This window comes from Callospermophilus lateralis, chromosome 12 (assembly GCF_048772815.1).
Source record: "Callospermophilus lateralis isolate mCalLat2 chromosome 12, mCalLat2.hap1, whole genome shotgun sequence".
NCBI lineage: Eukaryota > Metazoa > Chordata > Mammalia > Rodentia > Sciuridae > Callospermophilus > Callospermophilus lateralis.
The window spans coordinates 84,905,681-84,932,483 of record NC_135316.1 but is presented as its reverse complement, the minus strand read 5'-3'; the positions used below and the strand labels follow the sequence as shown (position 1 = coordinate 84,932,483).

Sequence of the window (26,803 nt, the reverse complement as noted above, 5' to 3'; positions counted from 1 at the left end):
TTCTTTCTCAGCTACAAGGGGTTGACTCATATAGATCCCAATTTGGAACTTACTGCTATACCCCATGGGCAGTCACTCAAGTTGTGGACCTTTGTGTTTGGTTGGTTTGGGTTAGGTTTTTATTTTATCTCTCTTTTTTTTTTAATAAAGAGAGAGAACACATGATCATAAATAAATGTAAGGAAAATTCCTCCATCAGTGTTGCAGAGCATGGGTGAGAACAGCAAGTCTCAGCTGGGACAACTGTGCTGGACAGCGTTGGCTGATATTGCAGATGATCCAAGCTAGAGCAGAGTGGGTTGTGTTGACATCCAGTGGGCAGAGGCTAGAGGTGCTGCTGAGCATCCTGTGGTGCCCACAACAGCCTCCACAACAAAAAAATTATTTGGGCCAAAGTGTCAATCATGCTGATTAAACAGAAAGAATGAAAAAGGAGATATTGATTATCATGCGTATTACGATGCTCTGGACAAACACTACGAATTTGAGCCCAGAAAATGCCTTAATGACAGGTGAAGTAGAAGGAGATGCAAGAGACCTTTCAGAAAATTCACAGAACCTGCAAGCAGACTGGGCTGCAGGGCAGGAAGGTGAAGGGTTATACCCACATTTCTGGTTTAGACAACACACAGCTTAACCATATAAAAATCCTTTTATTATCAAGTAAGAGTTTCTCACCACAGGTTTTTTTTTTTCTTTTTTTTTTTTTTTAATCTTTCATACATTTGATTCATGTGAGTTATGCTTTTCCATTTTTACCCCAAATACAAATTGCAGAATCACATCAGTTATACATTCACAATGTTTACATAATGCCATATTAGTGACTGTTGTATTCTGCTATCTTTCCTATCCCCTACTATCCCCCCTCCTCTCCCCTCCCATCTTCCCTCTCTACCTCGTCTGTTGTTGTTCCATTCTCTCCCTCCCCCCCCTTTCCCCTCACAACACCACAGGTTTTTAATCTAAAAGTTTAACCTTAATCTTCTTGATGTGAACAAACACTGAAGTAATCATACCTACATTATCTTTAGAGTTGAGCTAATTAGCATATTGCTATAGATAACATAAAATATTTTCTAAACTTCATACACTGTAAGTAGTAGGTACTCAATAATAAGTTTTCTGGCTATTAAATTCACTGTTCAAAGAACATTTGTCTTAAAAGTGATCTAAAAGAAGCAGGACATATTTTAATAAATAATGAAAAATATAAATTTAAAATTCACAAATCTCACTTTGTTAACTGCATCAAATCAATATCCATAAGGCTAGTGAAGAAAGCAAAGATTCCAGAAATATTTTCTTCCCCTTCCTCCTCTTCTGTCTCCTACTCCAACACAAGCACACACATACACACACTGTGATTGTCCCATGGACCAACCCGGCCTTGTCCCTCCAAATACTCCTTTGGCACACTCCTTTATATGTCATTATCTTAATAATTCTGTAAGTTCCTTCGGAGGAAATTATGAAAACATTTTCTTTATTCAGATAGATGGATCTTTGGTTTTCCAAACCTATACACAACTTTAATTTTTTGTAAACAACTTCTAGTTTCTACTTTCAATTTCGTGGTAATGAAAAACAAAGAACCACATAACTTTTCTATGTTCACATACAAATGCACCAAAAAGTTATACTCTTTGTATATATAATTTGTCAAAATTCACCTACTATCATGTATATCTAAAAAGAACGAATTTTAAAAATTAATTATAAGAAAAACCAAAGAGCCAAAATGAAAGGATATCTGATTGGATTGATTTTAATAGGGCACATTAGCGGCTGTGGCAGAATCTGTGTCTAATTCTTCTCACAGCTCTAAGTCTGACAGGGGAAAAAAATGTGAGATAAATTTTAATCAATAAAAATTTATTAGCGACTATTCTGTGCTGTTGGATTCAACTGACCCAATCATTTCCATTGTGATTTATTCAATCATACTAATAAATTTCATTGACAAGAACATAGTCTTGCTTTACCATATGATTCTATGCTATTTGAACATGTCTGTGACTTCTTTCTTCTCACCTATTAAACACCTCTGATATGACCACTGAAAGCTAGAACTGAGTTGAACACCACACTAGTCTATACTCTATTATGAGAGAATGCTTATTTGCTTTTATTATGCACTAAATAAGTCCATTTAACAGATGTGAATTTTATGTATTTGATGAAAAGAGGACAAAGCTTGTTATTCTAACAAAGTCATAAATACAAAAATGCATTTTTTGCCCCAAGTAAAACCTTTCTCTTTTTGCTCCTAGTTTTAAACCAGTATCCACAACACTGTGACTGCAAAGAAACCGAATTGGAATGTGTAAATGCCGGCCTGCAGTCTGTGCCTGTGATTTCCACCAACGTGACATTATTGTGAGTACAGTATCGGGATGATATTTGTCCCTAAAGTCACAAGAAAACCCTCCAGTGGAGTTATATCAGAAAAAAAATAATAGAAATTCCATTTAAAACCAGTCGTCAGAGAATTTTGCATGTTTCATCTATAGGAGGGACATGTTTTCAACACTGTACATTAGATTAGATCTGGTAATATTCAGCTTACAAATGCCTGAGGCCTGGAGCACTTATTTCAATTATTTTCTGATTTATGTATTGCTACTAATCTGCCTGTGCTGAAATGTTAAAAAGCAAACACACTCACTTATGCCATCTCATTGTTAATGTTTATAATTCATCCAAGATGGTATGAAAGATCGATGAGCTAGTTCTGTCATACCATACAGACTTTTCTGCTTTTTGCTGGAAATTTTCAAGAGCCTCAGAACTCTGCTGTCATATCATCATTTGTGCATGTTTGAGTCAGTTAAGATCTTTGGTTGTTTTGCTTTTGGTTGTTGTATTTTATTAACTTATCCAGAGAGTGAAAGAAAAAGTTGAATCACCATAGATTCTCCCGTTTATTCTACTAACTGGCTAAATTTGTAAAATATTTGCCAACTACAGTCATGAGATGCATGAAGGACCGCATGTCTAACAGTGGTACTGTAAGATCATAATACAACGGAAGAATTCCTTTGCCTGGGAATGCCATAGTCATTGTGATATCTTAGCACAGCCACTACTAGTAATGCTAGTGTAAATAAGCCTACTGTGCTGCCACTCATATGAAAGCATAGCACATACAATTATGTATCAAGTACAACACTTGATAATGATAATAAATGACTATGCCACTGGTTTAAGTATTTGCTATCCTATACTTTATATTGTAATTGTAGAATGCGCCCCTTCTACTTATTAAAAAAATTAACTGTAAAGTAGTATGTCTTTTAGGCTTCACACATCCCATTCGTAAGCACACTTTCTGAAATTCCAGACAAAATCACCTCACAATACACTTTTCGGAATGTGTCCCATGGCTAAGCTGGCATGACTGTACCTTTGTTTTTCTTTCTGAAGTTTTTATTCTCCCATGAAAAGTTTTCAGTTACAGTCACATTCAAATGTGTGTTTAGTACCATGGAACCTCAGCAAATATTCTTTTCCCAGTCATGCGGCTTCTAGAAAAGAGTCTGGTTGGCCATAAAAATCCATAATAAAGTCTCCTTTACTTTATTTTAGGTCTCTAAAGAAAAACAAAATCCACAGTCTTCCAGATAAAGTTTTCACCAAATACAAAGAACTTAAAAAGATGTAAGTAGCTATTAATAGCATATTTATGGGAAAACCCTTATAAAAACAAAATGAAACATGAAGTTTATCATCTTTATCACTTAATTTATGCTTGTAAATTTAAGATTAGAAAATAAAGTATTTAAAAGTATGAAATCTTTCCACTCCATAATTTAAAGTGGCTGAACTGATTTTATTTTAAACTTTTTCAGAGAGTTAACTTAGAGTTGAGGTAAGTATTTCAATAGGAAATTAAATAGGTCCATATTTTTCCTTAAGAAGTTTTGGAAAATAACAATGCAGATGCAGAGGCAATACAGGTACTGTAGTGAAAGCATAGATAACAACAGTCAAATCACTTAAAACTCAGGATACAGAGACTACCTCCCCAGGGTAATAGGGGCAAAAACACATTTCTAGTACAATCAGTACATTAGCTTATCTGAGGAGAGAGAAAATCAATAAGTGGTGGTGCATAGTCAGCATATAGAATTCAGTGAGAAAGAAAGGGCAAATATGCTTCCAGCATCATCCAAGAAAGATAACTGGGATTGGGAAATATAGAGGTGGTCTCTGTTGGAGGTTAGGGATGAATCATCAATCTCCACCACAGTTTTCATGAACTGTCTCTTAATATTATGCATATGGTTTTCTTTGATATACCTTACTCACTAAGCAACCTTATGATGATGAATAACTTACCATCTTTTCACACTGAAGCAATTTAATTGAAAAGTTGCATTGGATAGAGGGAAAGGACATTCCTGTCAGCAAAATGGGATACCTCATTTTCATATTTTATAGGTGAAAAATATACAGGTTCATATATGATTCCTCGGTAAGGTGGGTTAGTGTCTGGCCAGTACCCCAGGAGCACTAGAGAGCTATACCTGCCAATAGGACCATTAGTCTAGATAACAAAATTAGCAGGCTAATGCTGTGCATGCTTGTATCTTCATCTTTGTGTTTTATCCTTTGACACGGAGCATAGAAGAAAAGTTTCTAGCTGTATGAAATTTGCAAAATAAACTACCAGACAAAAATGATCTGAATCTTTGGGTGGAAATATCAACAATGATTCCACGTTCATGAATCCCAAGGACGGATTCCCTCATAAAAGAAAGGAAGTCAGTGAAGGAAGTCCATCAGGTGGTCTCATATGAACATAGATACTCAACCTTACCTGAGTTTGAAGATCACCTCTGTAAATCCCAGCTGTAGTTAGGTCTTCTGTACCATCTAAGAACATGTGGTAAAATTGTCATTGTCACACTGGGCTTCTAGGCTCCCCTAGAGAGGAAATCTTAACCACAGTGCTTCTAATCTTCCTGGAAACTCTGAAAATCACAGTATGTTCATTCTGTGAATCAATATTGTTCTTGCAATGCTGAAATTATGCTCAAGGGGGAAAAAATAAAATAGTACTAGTAGAAAGAAAAGGTGGAAACATCTTGTTTCAGAGTAGCTGATAAAATTGTTAGTCAGTTCTTCATCACTATAACAAATACCCGGAATAATCAACTAATAAAGAGAAAAGGTTTATTATGGTTCAGTCCATGACAAATGTATTTTGAAGGTTTTAGTCCATGAATGGTCAGCCCTGTTGCTTTGGGCCTGTGGCAGTACATCATTGTAGAAGCACATGGAAGAACCAAACTTCTCACTTCATGATCAAGAAGTGAAAGACAATGAGGAAGAAGAAAGAGCTGGTGTCCCACTATCACCTTCAACAGAACAACCCCAGTGACTTGAAGACTTCCAACTAGACCACACCCACTAAAGGTTCTACCAACTCCCAGTAGCTCCAACCTGGGGACCAAGCTTTAACACATGGCCTTTGTGGACAGTCGAGCCAATTCTATCATCAAGTGTCATAGAAGCTGTAAGAATTTCTAATTAGATCCACTTATTATACATGAGATAGCTAAAGTCTACAATGATTAAATGACTCATCTAAGATCTACAATCAGACAGTGAAAGAGTCAAAATTACAGCCCAGGTCTTCTCATGCTCAAACCAGGGCTTATTTTTTATTAAAAAAAAAAAAAAAAAAAGACCTAGAGATGGAAAGAAATTGTTTTATATTTGTACCAACTCATACTATCCTGACCCATGCAGATTCACCCTTTTATCTTTTGCCCCCTGATATGGGGAAAGCCAATTTCTGGGGAGGTAGAAGGGTCACTAGAGGATTAGGTCGGAAAGGTAAAATAAGATTTCTCAGGCAAAGTCCTTTCCTGTTCAATGATCGTACTTTGTTCTATGTCAATACTTTCTTGTATGGTAACTGCTAGTCCACTGAGTAATTCAAGCACTGCAGTAATTCAAGTCCTATATTTTCCTAGTGATTAACCTTCATTACCAAGATCAGCTGGCAACTTCTTCAAGTAAATGTTTAATTCTACCTTGTCTGAGAATTTCAGGGACCACATCATGACCTGAACATTAGCCAGTGGGGTTCTCTCCATGTGAGCTGCTATTTAATGCTTCCTAGTAATTTATTTCTCCCAGAATCTCACAGAAAAGAGATTATGAGACCCTCATCAAGAAACACTAAGTGTCTATTATATACAAGATACAGCACAGTGGATGAAATATAATTCCTTTCATTTAGATATCACTTTTTAAAGCTTATGAAGAATTCTAGTACTTGGAGTTCTTATTTGGGCTTTGGTCCTCAAAGTTGGTGAGGTGGGTAGGAGTAAGGATCCCATTCTGGAAGAAAGGTTGTCTGTCCAGAGTCAGACAGCTGGCTCAAACCTTCTGATTGTGCTCCTTAGGAAGCGTTAGCCCATGTGATCCAATCTCAAGAGTATTGTTTCCATCAGTGAAACCATCTAGGGCCTGGCGCAGTGGTGCACGCCTATAAACCCAGCGGCTTAGAAGGCTGAGGCAGGAAGATTGCAAATTCCAAGCCAGCCTCATCAACTTAGCAAGGCCTTAAGCAACTTAGTGAAACCCTGTCTCTAAATAAAACATAAAATGGGTTGGGGATGTGGCTCCATGGTTAGGCGCCTCTGGGTTCAATCCCCAGTACCAAAAAAAAAAGAGAGAGAGAGAGAGAGAAACAAAAAAAGAAACCATCCAATACCTAGACTTTATTTTGAAAATAGCTCACATCCTTTTCAAGCATTGCTCAAATATCCTATAGCAGCACAGAAGTCAGCAGCGCTTCATTATACCTCTTTTCCTCCCATCTCCTTTCCTTTCATTTCTCAGCTCCTCCTACCACTCCCCCTTAAACTCCCAGAAAAAGCTCCTCCCTGCCCCAATTCCACTGTGTCCCTCTTATTCTACTGCTCTTGGTTTTTCTCCCCAATTTAACATACAATAGCCCAAATAACCAACATAGTAAATACCCAACCATCCCCAGGAACTGGTATCAGGAAAAGGGAGGAGCCAGAAGGATAGCAAGAGAGGAAAGGCCAGCAAAGTCCACCTGTTCATTCATCCCATCAACAAATAGCAGTACCTACAAGGGGCCAATCGCTGAGCGTACAGCAGTCAACAACAAGGGTGAAAAGCCCCCTCTTTATGGAGCTTAAACTACAATGGAGAAAAGGAGTCAAGAAACAAAGTTTTAAATGCAGAGTGTGGATCTAGGGTCAGTGGTAGAGTGCTTACATGACATGTGGAAGACCCTGGTAACTACCTCCCTTAACTCCTGTATATCTTGCCCCTACATTCCTAATCTATGCCATCTGAGTCACTGCTGAGGCTGCATGTGCTCCCTCTTGTACTGGTACACTTAGCACGTAAGAGGCAGTTGTGGGTCCTTCAATGTATCACTAGTCAGCTTCATCCTGTTACATTCAATTTTTCTTACTAAATGATGATCCTTTTTGGATCATCCAACATGTGTTGTATTCCTCCCAGATTTCTGTGATCTGCAAATAAGATGAACTTAATATTTTAACCAAGTAATGGAGTAAAATATTGAAGAAGACAGTGCCAAAATATCTTTCCATATCTTTCATCATCATCCTTCAGATAAGGACCATATAATTCTTTATTTTGTCTATAAAAACATCACAAACCACTTGATCAGTGCCTGATAGATACACTGGTATATATCCCATGTTTTTTTCTGGTCAGTCTTTCAAAGAAGAAATTGAAGTTAATCAGGCACGCCCTGTTTTCTCATGAACCGTCCTGTTCACTTTGTTGTTGAGATGTTCACAAAGCAACATTGACATAGCCCGTTCTAGGAGCTCAGCAGGCCTGCTTGGAGCTCATTCACCATAACTTGTAAAACCTACTACTTCCCCTTCTGAAAAATCAGAACCACGGTGGCCATCTCTAATTTTCTAGCTGCTCCAGATTCCTCTGGAATTTGTCTTGCTTTGATGTTCTCTTTTTTTGGTGTTTCTCGATTGCTAAGATAAATTGTACAAACTAGAGGGCTTTATTTCCTTTTGGTTAACAGATTCTATCTTGGACTTTCCCTACCCACACTCCACAGCCTTTCAATTCACCTCAGTCCTGAGGCCACCTTCTGTGAGAGACAGGGACAAAGTAGGAGTTGAGAAATAAGCTGTTATTTCCTTTTTCCTTTTTTTTTTTTTTTTTGGTACTGAAGATTAAACCCAGGGGCAGTCAACCCCTGAGCCACATCCCCAGCCCTTTTTTGTTTTTAAGCAACCACTGAGTTGCTTGGGGCCTCACTCAGTTGCTGAAGCTGGCTTGGAATTTGTAATCCTCCTGCCTCAGCCTCCCAAGCTGCTGGGATTATAGGAGTGCACTACCGTGCCCGCTGGTTATTTCTTTACATTCTCACAACATTACAAGCAAGTCCCAGGAGGCCAGCTTACACTTCTCTTAAAGACCTTCTTACTTCTACAGTATCACCAGAAGTACATTTTTGTTTCCCACAGTGTACTTTTCTTTCTGATTTTTTAACATGCCGTAGGTCAAATATGATTTCGTTTTCATGAAACCCTCACGTTCATCCTTGATTTGTGAAGGAAGCACTCTTGGGCCGCCATAGCTGCCTTTTGAGTTGGAGGTCCTCCTGGGTCCTCACAGTACCATAGAGTACCCCATTCCCCTGCCGTGGATGTTATAGCATACATACTTATGGACATCATGAGGATCAGTGTTTTCCCAATGGACGAGAACCAACATGCAGGACTAAAGAGAAGGTAGGGAGCAGATTTAGAAGAAAGAACAAAGGAATATAAACCAAGAACACTAAAAGGGTACTGGGAAAAGGGTGAAGTGGGCATTTTGCCTAAAGAAAACGAATTTCCACAGAAGATGTAGCATATTCTGGAGAGGTCACTTAATCATAATCGGAGAGACTGAATACCAGTGAAAGAATCTAGGTTTTATTTGGTTTTAGCAGAGAAAAGCATGCAAAAACCTGTTTTTGAGTCTATTGAGTGAGTAAAGTTCATCTGCATATTTTGACTGTATTGAAATTTATCCTAAGAGAGTACAGAATTTAATGTCAAGCAAGTCCCCAGTCAGGAATGTTCTAAATACAGTAGAATTGAGGTCGGGTAGGCACTGGGTAAAATAAATGCCTAAATCAAAATTAAATTTTAATTGCCAGATGAACAAATGTTGCTTAACTGTTCTGAATGCTTTTATCATTGGTCAATTTATTCACTTTAATAATCTTTTAAAATGTCAGGACCTACTAAAGTTGAGAAAGAAAAGGCAGTTTCAGATGACCTTTCAGAGAAATAAAATACAATTTATGGGATTGACTCTAATACTTTATCACTGCTACCATGGAAACCAATAGCAGTTCTCCTCCTCATTGTAACACAAACCTTATAAAAATTAGGAATTCCTTCTTCAACTGGATTGTTGTTAAATGCAATCATTGGCAACAAAATGTAATTCAAGGTGTTTGCCTGGCTCTTGAATACAAATTGTCACATTAAAAAAAAAATAGCCTATGCATGTCTTTAAAGCATTTATTTGCTTTAGTTTCAGGTACATAAATTCCTGGCGTTTCTGCTTGAAAATTCTGACAGCTGAAACAGCAGGAATTCATGAAGCAGTAAGTTATTCTTAGAAAAGCCATTCAGTGTAAAGTGTATTAAATGGGTTCATATCTAAGTTCTGACTAAGAGGAGGTCGCCACTCACCAAATTATCATGTTTCCATATTTCCCCTCTCATTCTCTAAGCTACTCTTCTGCAAAGAAGAAAGTAGATACTGAGGATGGAGTTTAAGTTCAGCAGCCAATGCCTGAGACCTGAGACTTGAGACTCTAGGTCTGAACGTGGAGGCAGCCAGCCAGCTGAGCAGATAACTGGAGTAGAGGCTCTTTATTAATTAAGGAGCTTAAGTGACGTCAGTGAAGGGAGATAGTTTGTACACATCAGGTGAATCATACAGATCATTGGTTTTATTCCTATTGCCTTTGACTTCTAAGAGAAAAGCACAAGGTCAAATTCACAATTGATTATAACTGTACCTGTCCCTTAAGATTTATGTCAAATATGCATTGTGCTTTTCAATTAATCATCTCAAATAAAACGTAAATAGCAGTAGTTAGGTAATGAATTTTATATTCAAAAGAAAGTTCAATATACCTTTATTGGAGTATGATATTCTTTTTCTATTCTCATTTGCTTCTGTAACCTAATTCACCATATTATCTTTCATTACATCAGTCCAAGGGCTCTGAAAATGCTAAAACAGATATTGATCCATGTCGGTTCATCCTGTTCATAGCAGAACCTTAAACCAACAGCAGAATTTGTGCTGCACTATGAAGCATCTCCCCACAGACATGGTGCAGGGGATAGGGGGTTGGGAGGGCACAAGGTCACACTGAGTTTCAAGTTTATTTTCAGCATTGAAATTGATGCTCTGTGTATCACTATAGATGTAATACACGTGCTCTGTAGTACCAACCCTTTCCACATGGTGGTCCACCAGGAAAATGACATTTTTCATACTGGGCTAAAAGAATGGGTTTGCTAATAACTGGAAGCTAACCTTGGCTTTACCGGGCTACCTTGAGATCTAAGGCTGTCAATAACTTAGCACCCCTATAACACACTCATGATGTGAAGGCAAATGCCAGAATGTTCTGTTAGGGAATAATTATTTTATAAGAAAATTCAAAGTGCAGCCAGACACGGAATAAGCACATGTTCTGCCTATACTTTGCAGTAGAGTACCATGACAATTAAGACAATATTGTGTAATATTTGAGGAATCAATTCAAATCAAAACAAAAGAAATCAAAACCATTCAGAAAACTGTGTGTTAATTAGTTACTATTATTTGTGTGGCTAGTCCCTGCCCCTGGAAGCCTTTAAAAATATGAATTTAAGGGCTGAGATTGTGGCTCAGAGGTAGAGCACGCAGCTAGTATGCGTGAGGCACTGGGTTTGATCCCCAGCACCACATAAAGTAAAATAAAGACATCGTGTCCACCTATGAATAAAAAAATACATATATGTTAAAAAAGAAAGAAAATATTAATTCAAGGCTAGCCTCCTTTTGTCTCATTTCTAGGAGATGGAAATTGTTTACTTAGAGAATCCTGCAAGCACTGTTACTGAATCAATAGGGTATTGTTAAGTTGCTTCAGAGGTGAAGTAAATCACAGTCCTGTGAGTCGAGGGGCACAGTAGACCCAGTTCAATGATGGGTAGAATCCTGAGCACCTCACTATCTCACTTTAGGCTTCTTACTTTGCATCTTGAAATGGAAAAGAATAAAACTGGCCACCTCCTTTGTTCATGGGAATAGAATGAGGAGGGTTGAGGAGTTAAAGACTCAATTCTGTGCTGACAGAGAAATCTCCAAGAAAAGGCTGGCTGGTCTCTCATGGCCAATAGATCCTGCCAGTCAGAACAAGAGGTTGCTATAGCTCCAACCTGTAGAAATAGGACTATACCCAGACACAACATAACACACCAGAGTTCCGCAGTACAAGTCAGAGATGCCCAAATTTCATTGCACAGGTGCTATCAGACAGTAGGCACTGACTTACTTCAGAACCATCTCTCACTTAACAACACTTGCCCCCAACATGCAAATAGGACCTTGGGCTTTATAAGCCAATTGCACAAATTGTCTTCAATTGAAGAGCACGTTCAATAAACTAGCAAAGCCCATAAACCATAATTACCTTATCCTTCTGTCTTATTCCTAACAGATTTCTTCAGCATAATTGCCTTAGACACATATCCAGGAAAGCATTTTTTGGATTATATAATCTGCAAATATTGTGAGTAACTTCTTTGTGATAAAATAATGGGTATAAATTTAAGTAAACTAAAAGGGTAGAATGGTAGGCTTTCAAGGTTTGACTTGGTGGTAGAGAAATGGGAGGAACAGGTTATCACAAAATACTCAGATTTAATTATTATGTTTAAAAAATCATTCAAAGATTTAGATACTATCAGAAAACATATGAAGACTCTCTGTAACATTGTGTTCTCCAAGTTGGGTCACTTTCACAATATTTTAGCCTTTTTTTCCTAACCATCTCTTACGCTTTCCAAAAATATTGGTATACTAAGGATGTGACCAAAAAAGAATAAAAACAAAAATTGACCTACATATTTAGTTATTGCACTCTTATATTCTACCATAATGCAATACCCTGAACATTATTTTGGCCACTTCTCTTGCCCTGCCCCTCGTGTTGAACACACTGAACGTGTGGTTATTTGTAGCTTCTGATCATCCCTGGGTGTCTTCCCCTCTGCTCAGCCAGCAAAATGCTTTCAGAAGCAAATGTCCATACTTTACAGTCATCATCAGTGGCTCATATTCTAATTATATGTGACTAAAATGGAATATTGAGTTTGCGTTATTAACTCACCCATGCTATTTGTAGATATCTCAACCACAACTGCATTACTACTCTCAGACCTGGAGTATTCAAAGACTTGCATCAGCTAACATGGCTGTAAGTATCCCAGATTTCGTTTCCCTCATAAATGATCACAGTATTCAGAATACACAACAGTGCTGTTTCCACTTTGGGAGGTATCTTGTTTATTATTCTGTTTCTTCTTGGCACACAATCTGGAGCACTTTGACCCAAGCAGTTTAGACAGTGGCATGCCAAGCATTAGGCTTGCCAAGTCAGCCTGCCATTCCCCCAGTGTTCACCAAGAGCAGGATTCCTCAACCTCAACTCTATTGACCTTTTGACCCATATAATTCTTCATTCAGGGGAGACAGGGAGAACAGAATGTCTGGTGCATTTTTAGGATGTTTAGCACCATCTGTGGCCTCTACCTACTAGATGCCAGTAGGACACCTCTTCTTCCAAGAGTTGTGACAACTAAAAAATGTCTCCAGGCATTGCCAGATGTCTCCTGCGAGGAAAAATTGCCCTCTGTTGCAAACCACTGACCCAGAAAGTAAGCAAGTTAAGGACTTATTCTGCTTCCCAGAGCATTCAGAGAAAAGTCTGATAATATGGTTATTTGTGGCACTTCACCACTATCCAGACTGAGCCACTAGCTTCCTCTCTAGGACTCTCATGGCATATTTCTTTGCTTTCTTCAGGAGAACTAACAAAGGGCAATAGTAGGTTTTGAGTGAGTTTGCTCATCTTCTACAGGTTGTCCTGGACCAGTGGAAAAAGCCAAGAATTTGGCTTCATCCAGAACTTGTGTGTGCCTGACCCAGTGCTTAATCTCCCAGGCAATGTACCTAATCTACCTAGGTCTCTTTTTTCTTATCTGTAAACTATAATCATAATTCCTTTGTAGGAGGAATGTAATGAAGATTAAATCAGATAATACACATAAAATGCCACATGCAAAACTCCTGGCACATAGTAGGTGCTTATTGTAACTCCCTTTCTACTTCCTACCCTTTGGGACTCCTCAGAATACTAGGAAATAACACCTGACTTCAAAGGCAACAAGAGAGAAGGTGACCTATTTCCCTGTAGTCTAGTTTCTTCTACAAAATAAAAAATACTCTATATAATTTAATACAGTGATTTGAATATACAAATATGTTTATTCTTTCACCTGCCAAGTCCTTATGAATAGTTATCACATCCGTTCATTCATTTGTACAGACCTTGTTAAATACATCATGAGACCAAAGAGCCATCTGTTAATTTCCTAAAGATTATTTTTGCATTCATTCTCCATTCAGCCAGTCAAATAGCCAAAGCATTTATGGAGCCAATAAGTGTGAATTATGCTGGACCAGGCTCTCCAAGATAAAGGATAAAAATACCTGGGCTTGTAAGTCTAGCAGAAAGTAGATACAGGGAAATAAAGCAAACCATCAGGCTCCAACTTGATAAGTGATGGGATGGAAGTTGCAGAAATTTGGAGGAAAGTGATATTCTAGCTACAGGGTGAAGGAAGAGCTTTCAGGAAAATAATACGTGGGCCAAATGTGGAAGAACAAGGAGGAGTAGGCCAGGTGTAGGAGGAGGCAAGATGGGAATGGACCATTTATTTATTTATTTATTTTTCTGGTTTTATTTCAGAAGTGTGTCTAACATTGCAAATGTTTTTGATATGTTTTGTCAGAATTCTAGACGACAATCCAATAACCAGGATTTCACAGCGGTTGTTTACTGGATTAAATTCCTTGTTTTTCCTGTAAGTGTTCATCTCTCTTTCAATACATCTGTCTGCAAATTGCAATGAAATAGAACACTAGCTTACAGAAAAAGCCTTAAAACAACCTCAAATCTACTAAAAATCTTATTAGTCATAACCTTTCCCGTGCTCCTTCTTCTTGCCCATGGCTCAAAGGGAACAGCTGATTTTAAGCCTACTAGTTGACATTTTTTTTGGATCCCCTTCCATTTCTTAAAGTCCTGAGGCATGTTTTTATTTGTAGTAGTTGACCAAAGATTCATTTTTGTATCCTACTCATTTTTATTATATCCTAACTACATTTAAATCTATTAGAATCTCCCAGGAGCCTGACTCCAACTTCATATTTAACAGAGAAAAATATGTTTTTGTTCAGCAATAGTCACTGGAAATTCCAGAATCTTTGCCCCACCAACAGAGCTGTTCACATAATTATGTTTTTGCTGTTTATTAATATACTAGAATGATTCATCTGCAGGGGATGATTATGTTTCTTTACAGTTAATCATATGGCATCATTATTTTTCCATTTGTCAAAAGGGACCACCACGTCATAAATTAATCGTGCGACTTCACATGTTCCTGAGTTTTTTTCCCCCCAAGTCTCCCCCACTGTCATTCCTTAAATTTAATGTGGTTTCAAATATGGCCCTTTAATGTTACAAATGATTAATGTTTCCCCTAAGAAGAAACATTGGATTATGGCACTGGAAATGATTGCAAACTTGAGGAATATATGGAAAATGATCATGAACTTCAAAATCACTGCTATATACATGCTTTTGTTTCACATCATATTTATGCCTAGGATATATCTCATTCATGGCTTCTTTGACATCTGCTGTTTAGTTCTTGCCAATCACCTATTTAAAGACCACTTTGAAGGGGTAGTTATGTATAAAGTCTTCATTCTTTCTAATCATTTTGGCATGCAAATCTCTAAATTGTGGAATAGTAAAAATACTGTTCTTAAAATGGCATGTAATTTTGTTTCTAACTAATATTTTCTTTATGTAAAGATCTATGGTTAATAACTACTTAGAGGCCCTTCCCACGCAGATGTGCACCCAAATGCCTCGACTCAACTGGATGTGAGTATTCATTCAAGGTTTAATTTGTTATTTCTCCAGAATACAAAAACTAGCCACGAAGTTCATTCAAGAAAGTCCATCTTATTTTTTTCCCAAAATCAAATATCTAATCATGCCAATTCCCAGTTTTAAGATCCTTTGAGGGCTCCCAAAGGTGCAAGAGTGACATTCGACCTTCCACCCAACACCCTTTATTTTTCGTCTCTTACCCTGTATAATCTCTTTTCCTGCCTCTCCGCCAATGTCCTTTCCTTCCGGATTTACAGATCCACTGGTTCTGCAACCAATTCCCTAAGTACATTCTGTTCCTTGAACTTGAAAGCTCTGGCTCCCTTATTCTTTTGGCTAACTCCAACATTTCCTTCCAAAGTCAACTGAAATATCACCTCTGGGGACTCTGTTCCTGGCATTCCAGCCAGTTTCTGTGGCTGCGTTTTTACTTCCATTGCACCTCCTACAAAACTACTGTGCCCCCATTTTCTACCTCTCCCAGTCTCAGGGTATATGATCATATAATCACTAGTTTACTTGTTCATCTCTCCTCTATTGTTTCTTAAGCTCTTTAAGGACAGAAATGAAATATTTGATTTCAGTACCCCAGTATTTGGACTCAGTAGGTACTCAGTAAACCTTCGATGGATGTACTAAGCCATTTCCACTTCTTATTAGCTATTCGTACATGAAACACTCCTTTAATTTACACTATGGCCTCACCACCACTACCCACCATTCTCTGCCACATGAATCTTAATGGTCTCCTACAACAGCCAGTATGGTACATCCATTGATTTCCCACCTTGTGAAAATAGGGAATGTACTAACCCCCAGAACTCCTCTTGTAATCCAATCAAGGGACTGGTACCCATAAAATGATACTCCCCTCTGAACTGAAAGTTTCTTGTTAAAACTCTATTAGGCAATATTGTGTTTACTCACTTTTGTTTCTATGTACTTAAGTTTATATCTATTATCAAAAGCCTTTAAAAATACTAGAAGGCTCATAAAAGTGTGTCATTATTAAAAGCAGAAATAAGGTCTGAAAAGCATGAGATGAAAACCAAGAATAAGTGGGAAAGTATTTAGGCACAGAACCTCTGCACAATGAGAAATAAACAGGAAAGAGCAAGAGCATATCAGGGCCCAGGCTGCTTGGCCTCCCAGCCAATGGGAGGAAGGACAGCAAGGAGATCAGGAGCCAGCCTTAGAGCCCAAGTTCCCGGCATGCTCATTGTCACCGTAAGCTCCCAAAACCACCACGGGAGAAAATAGATGCCCAGTGAAAACAGAGTTAGCAAGACGGCCTGATCACAAATGAGAAAGAGTCCTTATGCCCAGAAAATAGAAAAGTGAGAAGTCAGATCCCAATTGCTCCCACTTAAGGGCAAGAGAAAACTTGCGCTGGTCTGGCCTCTTCTCCCTCTTCACTTGCCTTCAAGTGGGATAGTTGCTTTCGTGACTCCAAAGTGTTCTAAGGGTGAGAACGTGAAAAACATTTTCCTGTTTTTTCTCAGCAAAAAATTAGACATCGAAAAGAGTGTAGCGTTTATTATACCTAATCACAGCTTTTCAAATGGAAAAATAATATTGAGTTCCTACAAAATTCTCTACAATGGTTTTAAAATTGGATTTAAAGGAACATGATATAGAGTTGGATGATTTTAGTGTGACCATGAGAAGAGTTCTGAAGCAGAAATGTAGCTCTTGTCCTATTTGGAGAATTTATAGGAAGTTGACTCTAAATATAAGTTGGCAGGAAAGTTGACTTTTTCTTTTCCTCCCCTGCACTGCTTAAAGCAAGACTGCCTTTCACAAAGGTTCTGGATGGCATTTCCAGGGCATATGGGATGCCACTGTCCTAAGGAATCAGCTGGCAGAATGACATCTTCCTCCTGTGCTTTGTGGACATTAATGGGAATCACAGACAACAAGAGGACTTCCTAAGACTCAGGGAGCTGGAACTTTGTCCTAGAGTTTCTGACCCAGCAGGTCTGGGTGGAGTCTGAGAATGAGCAATTGTAATACATTCCTAGGTGGTGCCAAGGCTGTGCTCCTGCCACACAATGAGCGCCAACTCACTGGACCATGGCATCACTGAAGTTATAGGGGAAGGAATCTGTGCTTTGACATCACACAGACCAGGAGGCACATAGCCTGACTCTGGTGTTCAGTATGTGCAAGATAACTTTTTAGTCTGATTCTCTCCTTCAGGAAAACAGAACCAAAGTATCTACCTGATATTAGGAAGGATGTGAGAATAAAATAACCCATGATACCCAGGGCATAGTTAAATGTCTGGGCTTTAGATTCAGACCGTTCTGATTTGAGTCAGTTTTACCACTTACTATGCATGACCAGGAGGAAAAGGAACCTCCAAGCATCTCAGATTCCTCAAGTGTTAAATGCAGAAGGGCACCTGAAGCAGAATATGATGGTTGGACAATATTATCATTGATGACATGGTGTCCAGAAACAGAGAGACACTCACCAGATGTTAGGCTGCCCTTTTCCTCAATTTTATTAAGCCCTAACATTAACTGGAAAGAGAAAAGAGGCATTTATAAGTCACATAGCCCTGCAACAATTACGAGAAAAACAGTAAAATTTGGATTGGAGTAAAAACAAAGTTCAGAACAGCTATGTCAACAAAATGTATCTGTCCACGTATGATTTGTACAAAAATACTCAAGATACTTTCCCTCCATGACTTTCAGGGACCTGGAAGGCAATCAAATCAAGTATCTTACGAACTCCACCTTTCTGTCCTGCGATGCGCTCACCGTGCTGTAAGTACCCAATGCACTTCAGTAAATGCGAAGAGACCTGATAGATTTGGAAATTCCAAGAAAACAATTGGCAATGAAGGTTAAGGCATGGTTTTGTTTGCAGCCTTGGTCTGAAGCTGCTGTAGTAGGAGAGTGCACAGGTTGCTTTATCGATTTTGATAGTGGAGCTGAGACTTCAATTAAGTTGCCCACTATGGGGGTCTCCCGCTGGCTCCTTGATCCTGAGGGAAGTTGTCATTTCAGTGTACACTATCAGCTGCCCTGGTTCCCAAAAGTTCATTTCCTAACCCAAAGGTTGGCAGTGAAATGAGATCACATATGTTAATATGATTAGGTGTGCAAGGATTAGCTGTTACTGCCAAAGACTCTTATCACTTGAAATCTCTCTTCCTAAAGAAAAAAATAAATTATATGCATATATATATGATCTTATTCTAAAGGGAAAATAACCTAACGTATTTGATTGGCCAAAGATTCTGACTGGTGATTCTGAATGCTGCTTATGCTTGTTCTGGGGGCGGGAAGACAGAAGGATTGGTCAATTGGCACATTTTGCACTGGTAAGCTGAAAAACACAAGTATTTTGTGTTTCTTTTAATTATGGTTTTCCACAGATAGTAAGCACTTGGTAACGATTGCTGATCGAATGGGTGATTGGAGAAAAGAATGATGCAGAAAGACGAGAAAGAGACACTTTCTAAAATAATCAGAATCCAAACCAAGTGCAGCTTTATAGACCACACCGGCAGCTCCAGTTGCTCGCAGGAACGCTTCCTGGAGAGTCAGGGAGGCATTCCTGCCTCAGGTTCCACACCAGAAGATGCCTCCCTTTGAGATCTCAAAGGAGGCTTATTAGATTACAGCCGGATCAGTGGCATCTCCCAACGATGACTGATTTATGACAGCAGACGCAAACCCACGGTGCTGACTCTCGCCATGTCTTACAGGTTTCTGCCTAGAAATCAAATTGATTTTGTTCCAGAGAAGACATTTTCTTCATTAAAAAATTTAGGAGAACTGTAAGTAGCATCGTCTACTAGGAAGAATATGATTGCTTCTTCCAGGATTATAAGCTTAAATGACTAGTGAGACTGCTTTTCCACTAGTGGCAATCAAAATCCTGTAGACTATTGGATGTTAAAATTCAATTAAGAAAATCAACATTATCCTAAAGTCAGAGCACATTAAAATCAGACAGTGGGCTTCATATGGAGTTAGCCTACTCTAGTTCCCCTACCTATTTTCTTTGGGTGATTTCATGAGTATGTATGTTTGGGAGTAAATGAGTTTTCCAGATCTTCTTAAACACAGGGATCATTTCTCTCTAATGGATGGAGTATAGTTAATTTTCAGTAAAATGCTTGCTGAATGAATAACGGACTGACTGAAATGATATTGATAAAAATTGCATGAGGAATAAAAATTCTTATCTCTTGAGAAATTATGACTTTTGTAGCACAGGGATTGTGCTCATTGAAAAATATTCAAGGAACTCCTGTAACTTTTTCTGTTCAAATATTTGTTTTATAAATATAAAACCATTTGCTTTGCCCCCCACATAATGGTTATCATTGGAAATTAAAATTCATTCGTCTATTAAATTAAAAATCATAGCAACTAGGGTAAAGAACTGTCCTTCTAAGTGAGGCCTTAAAATGGAAATTAATGTCTTAGAAAACTCTTTCTCCCTTTTTTTTTTTTTTTTTTTACATCTTGTTTTTTAATCCAGAAAGGACCGGAGAAAAAAATAAATAAATGTGATTTTAAAAATAATTTTAAAAAATAATTCATGAACAATTATGATCAATTCAATCCATAAATATTTACTAAGTAACTAGAATAGTCAAGGCTCCACATAATGAAAAATATTATTATTTTATGACAAAAAAAATTAAAAGTAGCCCATTAAGAACAGACTTCCTTTAAGGGCCATTCCTCATCAGGCTCTGGACTTGGGTTACAGGTTGGGGTGGGCAGCAGCCCAAGACAAAGAGGAGCTTATTTTATATGTAAACTGAAGGAAACAGTGAGTTGGAGTTCTATTTGAAAATTTCCCTAATCTTCATCTTATTTTATATGTCGACAGATCCCCCCAGTTAAGAGAGACTAGCTTGCTGATTTTAAGACCATCAGTATACTATCCAGTTCAATCCACTTTGCTCTGAGCTTCAAAAAATTCAGAAGTCGATAGACTAAACTTGAACAAGGCAGGTCTACAAGTCGATTCTACAAGTGTTGAATAAGTTGCCATCATAACATCAGATCCTTCCTGGGGAGGAATAAGCATAAGTACATGAGGCCCCTCAATTCTTTCCCCCAGAAGAGTGTACTTTATTTTTCTATCTGACACTTTCAAGGACAGTGTCTAGGTTTACGAGGTCACCACCGTCTTGCTCTATTGCCGTGCTCTCTCTGGCCCACACACACCTGTGGCTCTCCTTCCGGGCCTTGATCCAGGTATGCTCCTCCTCTCTGGACCTCCAGATTAGAGTTCCTACCCAGCAGGACCTGGTGCTTGGATGTCATGAAAATCACCTCCAAAGCAAACTGTTTAAAGTAACAGCACATCTTACCCCAGTGCCAGCTCCTTCACCTGGACTTGCCATCACGTGGCTGCAGCGTCCTCCCTGGCAGCCAGCCAAGCCTGAAGACTGCTCCCTGGTCCTCGGCTTTCCTCTTAATGTGCTAAGTTTTCCCAGACCCCAAACCATGCTAATGTCCCAGTTAAGTCTTCATCAGCTCTCACCTGGCCATGAAGAAGCCTCTTACCTCGATGATTCTCTCTTCTAGCATTTCAGCCTTTCTTTCTGGTCCTGATGTAATTGTCATCCCATGACCCAGAGCCTAAGATGCCACTGTCCTGCTCAATGTCCTCACTCCTTGTTGCCTGATGTTTGGCCCGACATGGCTCTCAAATGTTAATGTGCAGAGGAATCACAGGTTTATCAGTTTAAATCCAAGTTACCAGAATTCCTCCCTGAGATTCTGATGTGGTAACTCTGGGTTGGATACCTGAAAATGGGATCTTTCTAAGAAACCTCAGTGATTCTGATGCCTGGAAAATGTTCTGCAGAAGACTGCCTTGGAGTATATTCATAACCCTCCCATCTTGTCTCCAAGAACTTCCAGGCTCACTTTTACTATGTTTCCCCCACGTTGTTTCTCCTTTACCCATGTTAGACCACTTGCTGACTCCTAAAGACAGCATTCAATTCCAAGAATTTGTTTCTCTTGTCACACTTTACTGTCACCTAAAAAAGCTGCTCATCTTTTACCACACCTAAAATCATTGAGCTTTGTTGAAACACTTCCTAATTTCTCAGGCCAAGATTGATGACTCCTTTCTTCTACCTACTGTCTTCCCTTCTGTGATTGCACCTGCCTCATTCTTTCCTTGATTTGTAATCTGGTTATATCAGTCCATTTTCTATTGCTATGACAAAGTACCTGATGCTGGGTTTATGAAGAAAATAGGTATATTTAACCCAAGGTTTGGAGGCTGATAGTCCAAGATCAGGCAGCCCCATTGATGCAGCCTCTAGTGAAGGCGTCATGGCAAATGACATTTTGGACTTAGCATGTACAGAAGGAGTCACATGTTAGGACACACAACAAGCCAGAGAGGGATTGGGATGAGGCTTGCATTTTTAAAAATGCAAAACTCACTCTCATGGAAACTAACTGTAATCCCAGGAGAACTACCTTAATCTCTTTTGGGGAATGAGGCCCCCAATGACCTAGCTACCTCCCACTGGGCCCCAATGAACAGTAGTTGTTACTCTAAATGAAAGCTTCTTTAAGGAAAGAACTCTTAGCTATAACTCCCACATTTCCGTCAGCAGCTCCAAAGTGTCAAGAACAGTTAAGACTTTTTGTTCACTCTTAATTAGGCAATTGTGCATCTGTTTTATCTTTTACATTTTCTCTGACGCAGAAAGATATTCTGGGTTCTTAAACAGTGTTGATTTCTTCTGATTCCAGCATACACAGATTGAATGATGCTATCATATTTAATTCTAAACTCTCATTTGCTTATACAAAAATAGTCCTATGTAGGAATGTATTTAAGAGGTAAACATTTGTCCATTTAAGATGATGTGGGTGGATTGTTCAGTGGGAATGCAAAATAAATAGAAGACGCAAGACTTGACCTCAAAAAAGGTTATTTGGATAAACAAGAGATCACCTACATGAAGCACGTAGGAATCAGGAGCATGAGTGGTAGTACAAAGAGTACCTAAAACAGGAAATTAATCAAAGCAGATATTAAAGCCAGGATGTGTTGGAGAGGGTGTGAAAGGAAATTCCAGACAGGAACTGGATGAAAGAAATGTCACAAGCCTGTAAGTGGTGGAAAATACATCCATCTGGCTGACTCACACGGCCTTGTTGTGTAACAGGTTATCAGGTTAATTAAATTGAATTCGTATTTTCTGTTATACCAAATGGGGTGATGATAACTCTGCAGAGTGATAACTGTGTCACTTACTTCTAAGGTAATTGCTTTGGGTTTGCACTGTCATCAACAGGGATCTGTCTAGCAACATGATAATGGAGCTACCAGTCCACCTGTTTAAAGACCTGAGGCTTCTCCAAAAACTGTAAGTTCTTCTCATGCTCATCAGATGTAAATGGCAACATCTTAGGTTTTCGAAATAATAACATCCATACTTCTCTTCCCCTTCCTCCAATGGTAAAAAAGGAACCTGTCATCCAATCCTCTTTTGTATCTCCACAAGAACCAGTTTGGAAGTCTTAAACAACTTCAGTCTCTGTAAGTAAAATATCACAATTATGTCCATTATCATTTTAGTGGATGTATTTTACTGAGAGACACATTGATTTTTAGATGGGTGTTTCACACACAGGAGCATGCACCCTCAGGTGATTGTGAATACCACGGCTACCATCAATTATATACTGAATGATAGCAGAGGCACATTTTTTTACCATTCAGTTGTATCAAAGCCACTTTCTGTGTTTGAAACATATATCTCTTCTTCCTGAAAACTGGGTTCATTATGGAAAAATCTCATCCTACAATTTTAACAAAAAATTAAATTTGCAATAATTTTGTTTCTAGAATTATGGAAAAAAACAAATTATGTAAGACTTGCCTTCTTTTTCCCTTTTACCTTTTCTGTAAGAAGCTACTTGAAACCAGTCTACGTTGCAAGATTTTTACTTTTCAATAGGTAAAAATATTCTCTCACAAATATGTAGATAGGTAATGTTGTTTAGTATCTTAAAACATCAATCAGATTAGGTTTCAGTGGTGTCAAGAACTCTACCCACTATTCTTTGAACCTCATGATTTCTTTCCCTAGGTGACGATTTGTTGGCTAATGTTTATTTGTTTTCAACAGAGTATTGCCTGATTTCTGCCTGAAGCATTTCTTTATTTAATTCCAAAGATCAATCCTTAATATCACTTTTTATTTTTGTTGAATAGGTTTTTATTGGAAATTAATGCAAGATTAAGTTCTCTGTGTTTTAGGATATTAAAAGGTGTTAATCACAATCACGTCACACATAAAGCTAAAGCTGTGATTAGTCAAAGAGGAACAGAGAGAGCAAAAGAAAGAAAGTGAGGACTTTTGGAAGGAGCTCAGAGTTTCTTATTAGAGTCATGTGTTGGTTCCGTAGTATAAGAGCCCCCTCGAGTTCCAGAGAGTAAAGTGACCCCTCTATGAAGGACCCGATAGGCAAAGGGAAACTCAGAACCATATTAGGAAATCCCTATTCAGATTAGCCAAAAAGAAACAGACAAAAAGCCAGGCATCTTTCAATCATATATTTTTAAAAGCAAAACATTTCCTTTGTTATAGATTGTTCTTCCTCCATCTCTTTGCTGAAAACATAGTAGCTCTTAATGCACACCATCCTAAAGAGGTCTTATTTCAGTCTAAAGAGGGTCTTCACTTGAAGAAGTTTCTGGATAAATTAATTGTGTAGGGCTGGGCATGGTGATGCACGCCTGTAATCCCAGCAGTTCGTGAGACTGAGGCAGGAGAATCATAAGTTCAAAGCCAACCTCAGCAACTCAGCAAGGCCCTAAGCAACTTAGCAAGACCTTGTCTCAAAATAAAAAACAAAAAGAGCTGGGGATGTGGCTCAGTGGTTCACCACTGGGTTCAATCCCCAGTACAAAAACAAAAAAACACCCAGTTGGGCAGTTTCATTGAAGCCCTTTGAGGGTATCTAACGAGAGGTGGAGGAATCAGAATTATGCTTCCCACTTTTATCTTAGAAAATGGTTGTCCTTATCCGGAGCTACTCTGGCTGCCTCCATGGTTTTTCAACCCTCACGATACATAAACTGGGAAGAAATGGATATTTAAATTCAGTTTCCCACAAAATTCACTTTAGTGATGTTCACAGGTTGGGAGAACCAGCCCTGAATGGAACCTTCTAACTTCTATGGCATTGTTTATTAGATCAGACTGCAGACCGATTTCATAATCACAAGACAGCTCTGCCTATTTTGATTGATTGATTTTTTGCATTGCTGAGAATGGAACTCGGGGCCTCACACCTGCTAGGCAAGTGCTCTACCACTGAGCTAGAACCCAGCCCCTCACTATATTTTTGTTTTTGTTTTTGTTTTTAAGCAATCTCCATTTCATTATCTCCTAGTTCTGTAGGTTGAAAGTACAAGCCACCTAAACTGGGTTCTCATAGGGTTTTACTCTACTGCCAACAACTGGAAAAAAAAATGCTCAGCTTTTAAAGAACTCCTGTAGAATAAATACATGGCTCATGTAACTAGATGGCGCCCCCCCCCCCCATGAGCCCTCCAGTGAGGACTCAGTTCTCCCCGTAATCTCAGACTCCATCCATACTCCAAGGGGAGGGCATTCACTGTAAGAGTGAGGGCCACTGGGGGTTGTGTTAGTCAGCTCTCCATCACTGTGACCAAAATCACCTGACTGTAACAACTTAGAGGAGAAGTTTTTGGCTCACTGTTTCAGGGGTTTAGTCCATGGTTGGCTGACTCAGTTGCTATAGGTGAGGTGAGGCAGAACATCATGACAGAAGGGCTCGGAAGGGAAAAGCCGCTCAGCTTATGGTGGCCCGAAGTCGACAGTCCCTTGCCATCTTTAAACCAAAGAAATGAATGAAAATGTTCTATTGGAATGTAGTTCTGCCTGTGAGTGACAAATCGAACTCCAAGGATAATATTCTGAGAAAGCACACTCTAAAATTTCCCTCCTAATTTGATCTGGTAACATAAAATTTTGAAACCTTTGGAGGAGCTGACAAAGAATGCAATTATTAATGAAGTTGAACCCTAGAAACATTAAACCTATTGTGTATATTTTCCAGAGACCTGGAAAGGATAGAGATTCCAAATATAAACACAGGAATATTCCAACCCATGAGGAATCTTTCTCACATGTATGTATGTATGAAAGAATGGACAAGAAAACATAGTGAAATGTTTCACATGTTGTCTTGTCTACTGTCTACTGTATCACTGCAATGTGTTTTTATGCAACAAAAGTCTTTTATTGAGAACTTTTTAATTTTGTCACCTTTGGTCCCTGTCAAATAGAGTTCAATATTATGATGCGCCGACATGAATGACCCTTCTCTCTGGAAACACGATGTTTATCCAATTGAGGCCCAATAAGAGATCAGGGTACCAGAATGCCACATATTACACAAGATGAAGTCACTGGCTAAGTGGTACTCAGGCGACCTGGAAACATTAATTCACTTCACATGAGTGAGCAGTCGGCTGCTCTAAGATTTGAGCCCTTAGGAAGCAAGATGCTATATAAATTCCAGGTGTTGTTACTGTTACTAAGTGCACTACAAAATGGAGGTAATTAATCTTTCTAGTAGTTTTTGTTAAGTCACTTTAATATATTTGGCTAAAGTGCACTAAGTTGTGTTAATATATGTGTTTATAACATAATCATTTCTTTATCAACTGTATAATCTATATGTTCATGATTTCAAAAATTAACCATTGTTATCCACAAAAATAGGGAGGACTCATTCGTAAGATCACAAGTTGGGTGCAGCAAGTGGATGAAAGTGTTGATGTGAAGGTGCTCTTTTGGGAGAACATTTTGTTTAAGTCTGTGCTACAGTAGAGGCGTGATGGACAGGTGTTTGGCGCATACCCACGGGGTTTTGTTCATTTCTCTTCCTGTGGCACCATTACATAAATATTTAAAGAGGCTCCCAGTTCCTTGTTGCAGGCAGAGGTGAGGTGTTCTTAGAATAGAGGTGCTTTAGAATTCAATGGAGAAGCTTCTATTTTCAATATAGGCCTCAAGTCAAGGTCAGGAAGGACCCAACCAATATAAGCTTAGCTCGCTCCCTGATGAGTGACGGTTTCTTTCATCTTCCCTGTCCTTTCCTCATTGAAATAACTCCACCTCATCGCTTCCACCCCTTCCACCTGCTATCTGGTCACAGTGGAAGAACTTAAAGAAGACAGTGGAGATAATGGAATATCCAAAGAAACAAGAGGTCAAATGTGGGTCAGGGAAAAGAAATAAATAAATTAAAATCCTATGTCAAGTTCCTTTAATTGGACACCAAATCTTAGGTAGGTGGACTGTGTCTCTACCTGACACACCCAGCTCTGGATTATCCATCACCCACGTGCTGATCTGTGCCAGTCCCTCTTCTAGATGCTGAGAACACAGTGAGGAACAAGAGAATGTCTGTCCTGGGGCACTTTAGAACCTCAGTAAACAAACAAATAAATAATCAGGTA

The 26,803-nt window shown here is 38.7% G+C and overlaps 1 protein-coding gene across 1 annotated transcript in view; it reads left to right on the top strand.

Annotated features, from left to right (window-relative positions):
* The window catches only part of Rxfp2 (relaxin family peptide receptor 2), a 51,998-nt gene that overhangs the window by 11,099 nt on the left and 14,096 nt on the right, over nucleotides 1–26,803 (top strand). The window contains exons 5-15 of the mRNA XM_076872253.1: nucleotides 2,274–2,379; nucleotides 3,589–3,660; nucleotides 11,768–11,839; nucleotides 12,455–12,526; nucleotides 14,124–14,195; nucleotides 15,215–15,286; nucleotides 17,998–18,069; nucleotides 19,017–19,088; nucleotides 22,599–22,670; nucleotides 22,772–22,843; nucleotides 25,396–25,467. Coding sequence (XP_076728368.1) covers nucleotides 2,274–2,379; nucleotides 3,589–3,660; nucleotides 11,768–11,839; nucleotides 12,455–12,526; nucleotides 14,124–14,195; nucleotides 15,215–15,286; nucleotides 17,998–18,069; nucleotides 19,017–19,088; nucleotides 22,599–22,670; nucleotides 22,772–22,843; nucleotides 25,396–25,467 — 826 coding nt within the window. The remainder of the gene's footprint in view (nucleotides 1–2,273; nucleotides 2,380–3,588; nucleotides 3,661–11,767; nucleotides 11,840–12,454; nucleotides 12,527–14,123; nucleotides 14,196–15,214; nucleotides 15,287–17,997; nucleotides 18,070–19,016; nucleotides 19,089–22,598; nucleotides 22,671–22,771; nucleotides 22,844–25,395; nucleotides 25,468–26,803) is intronic.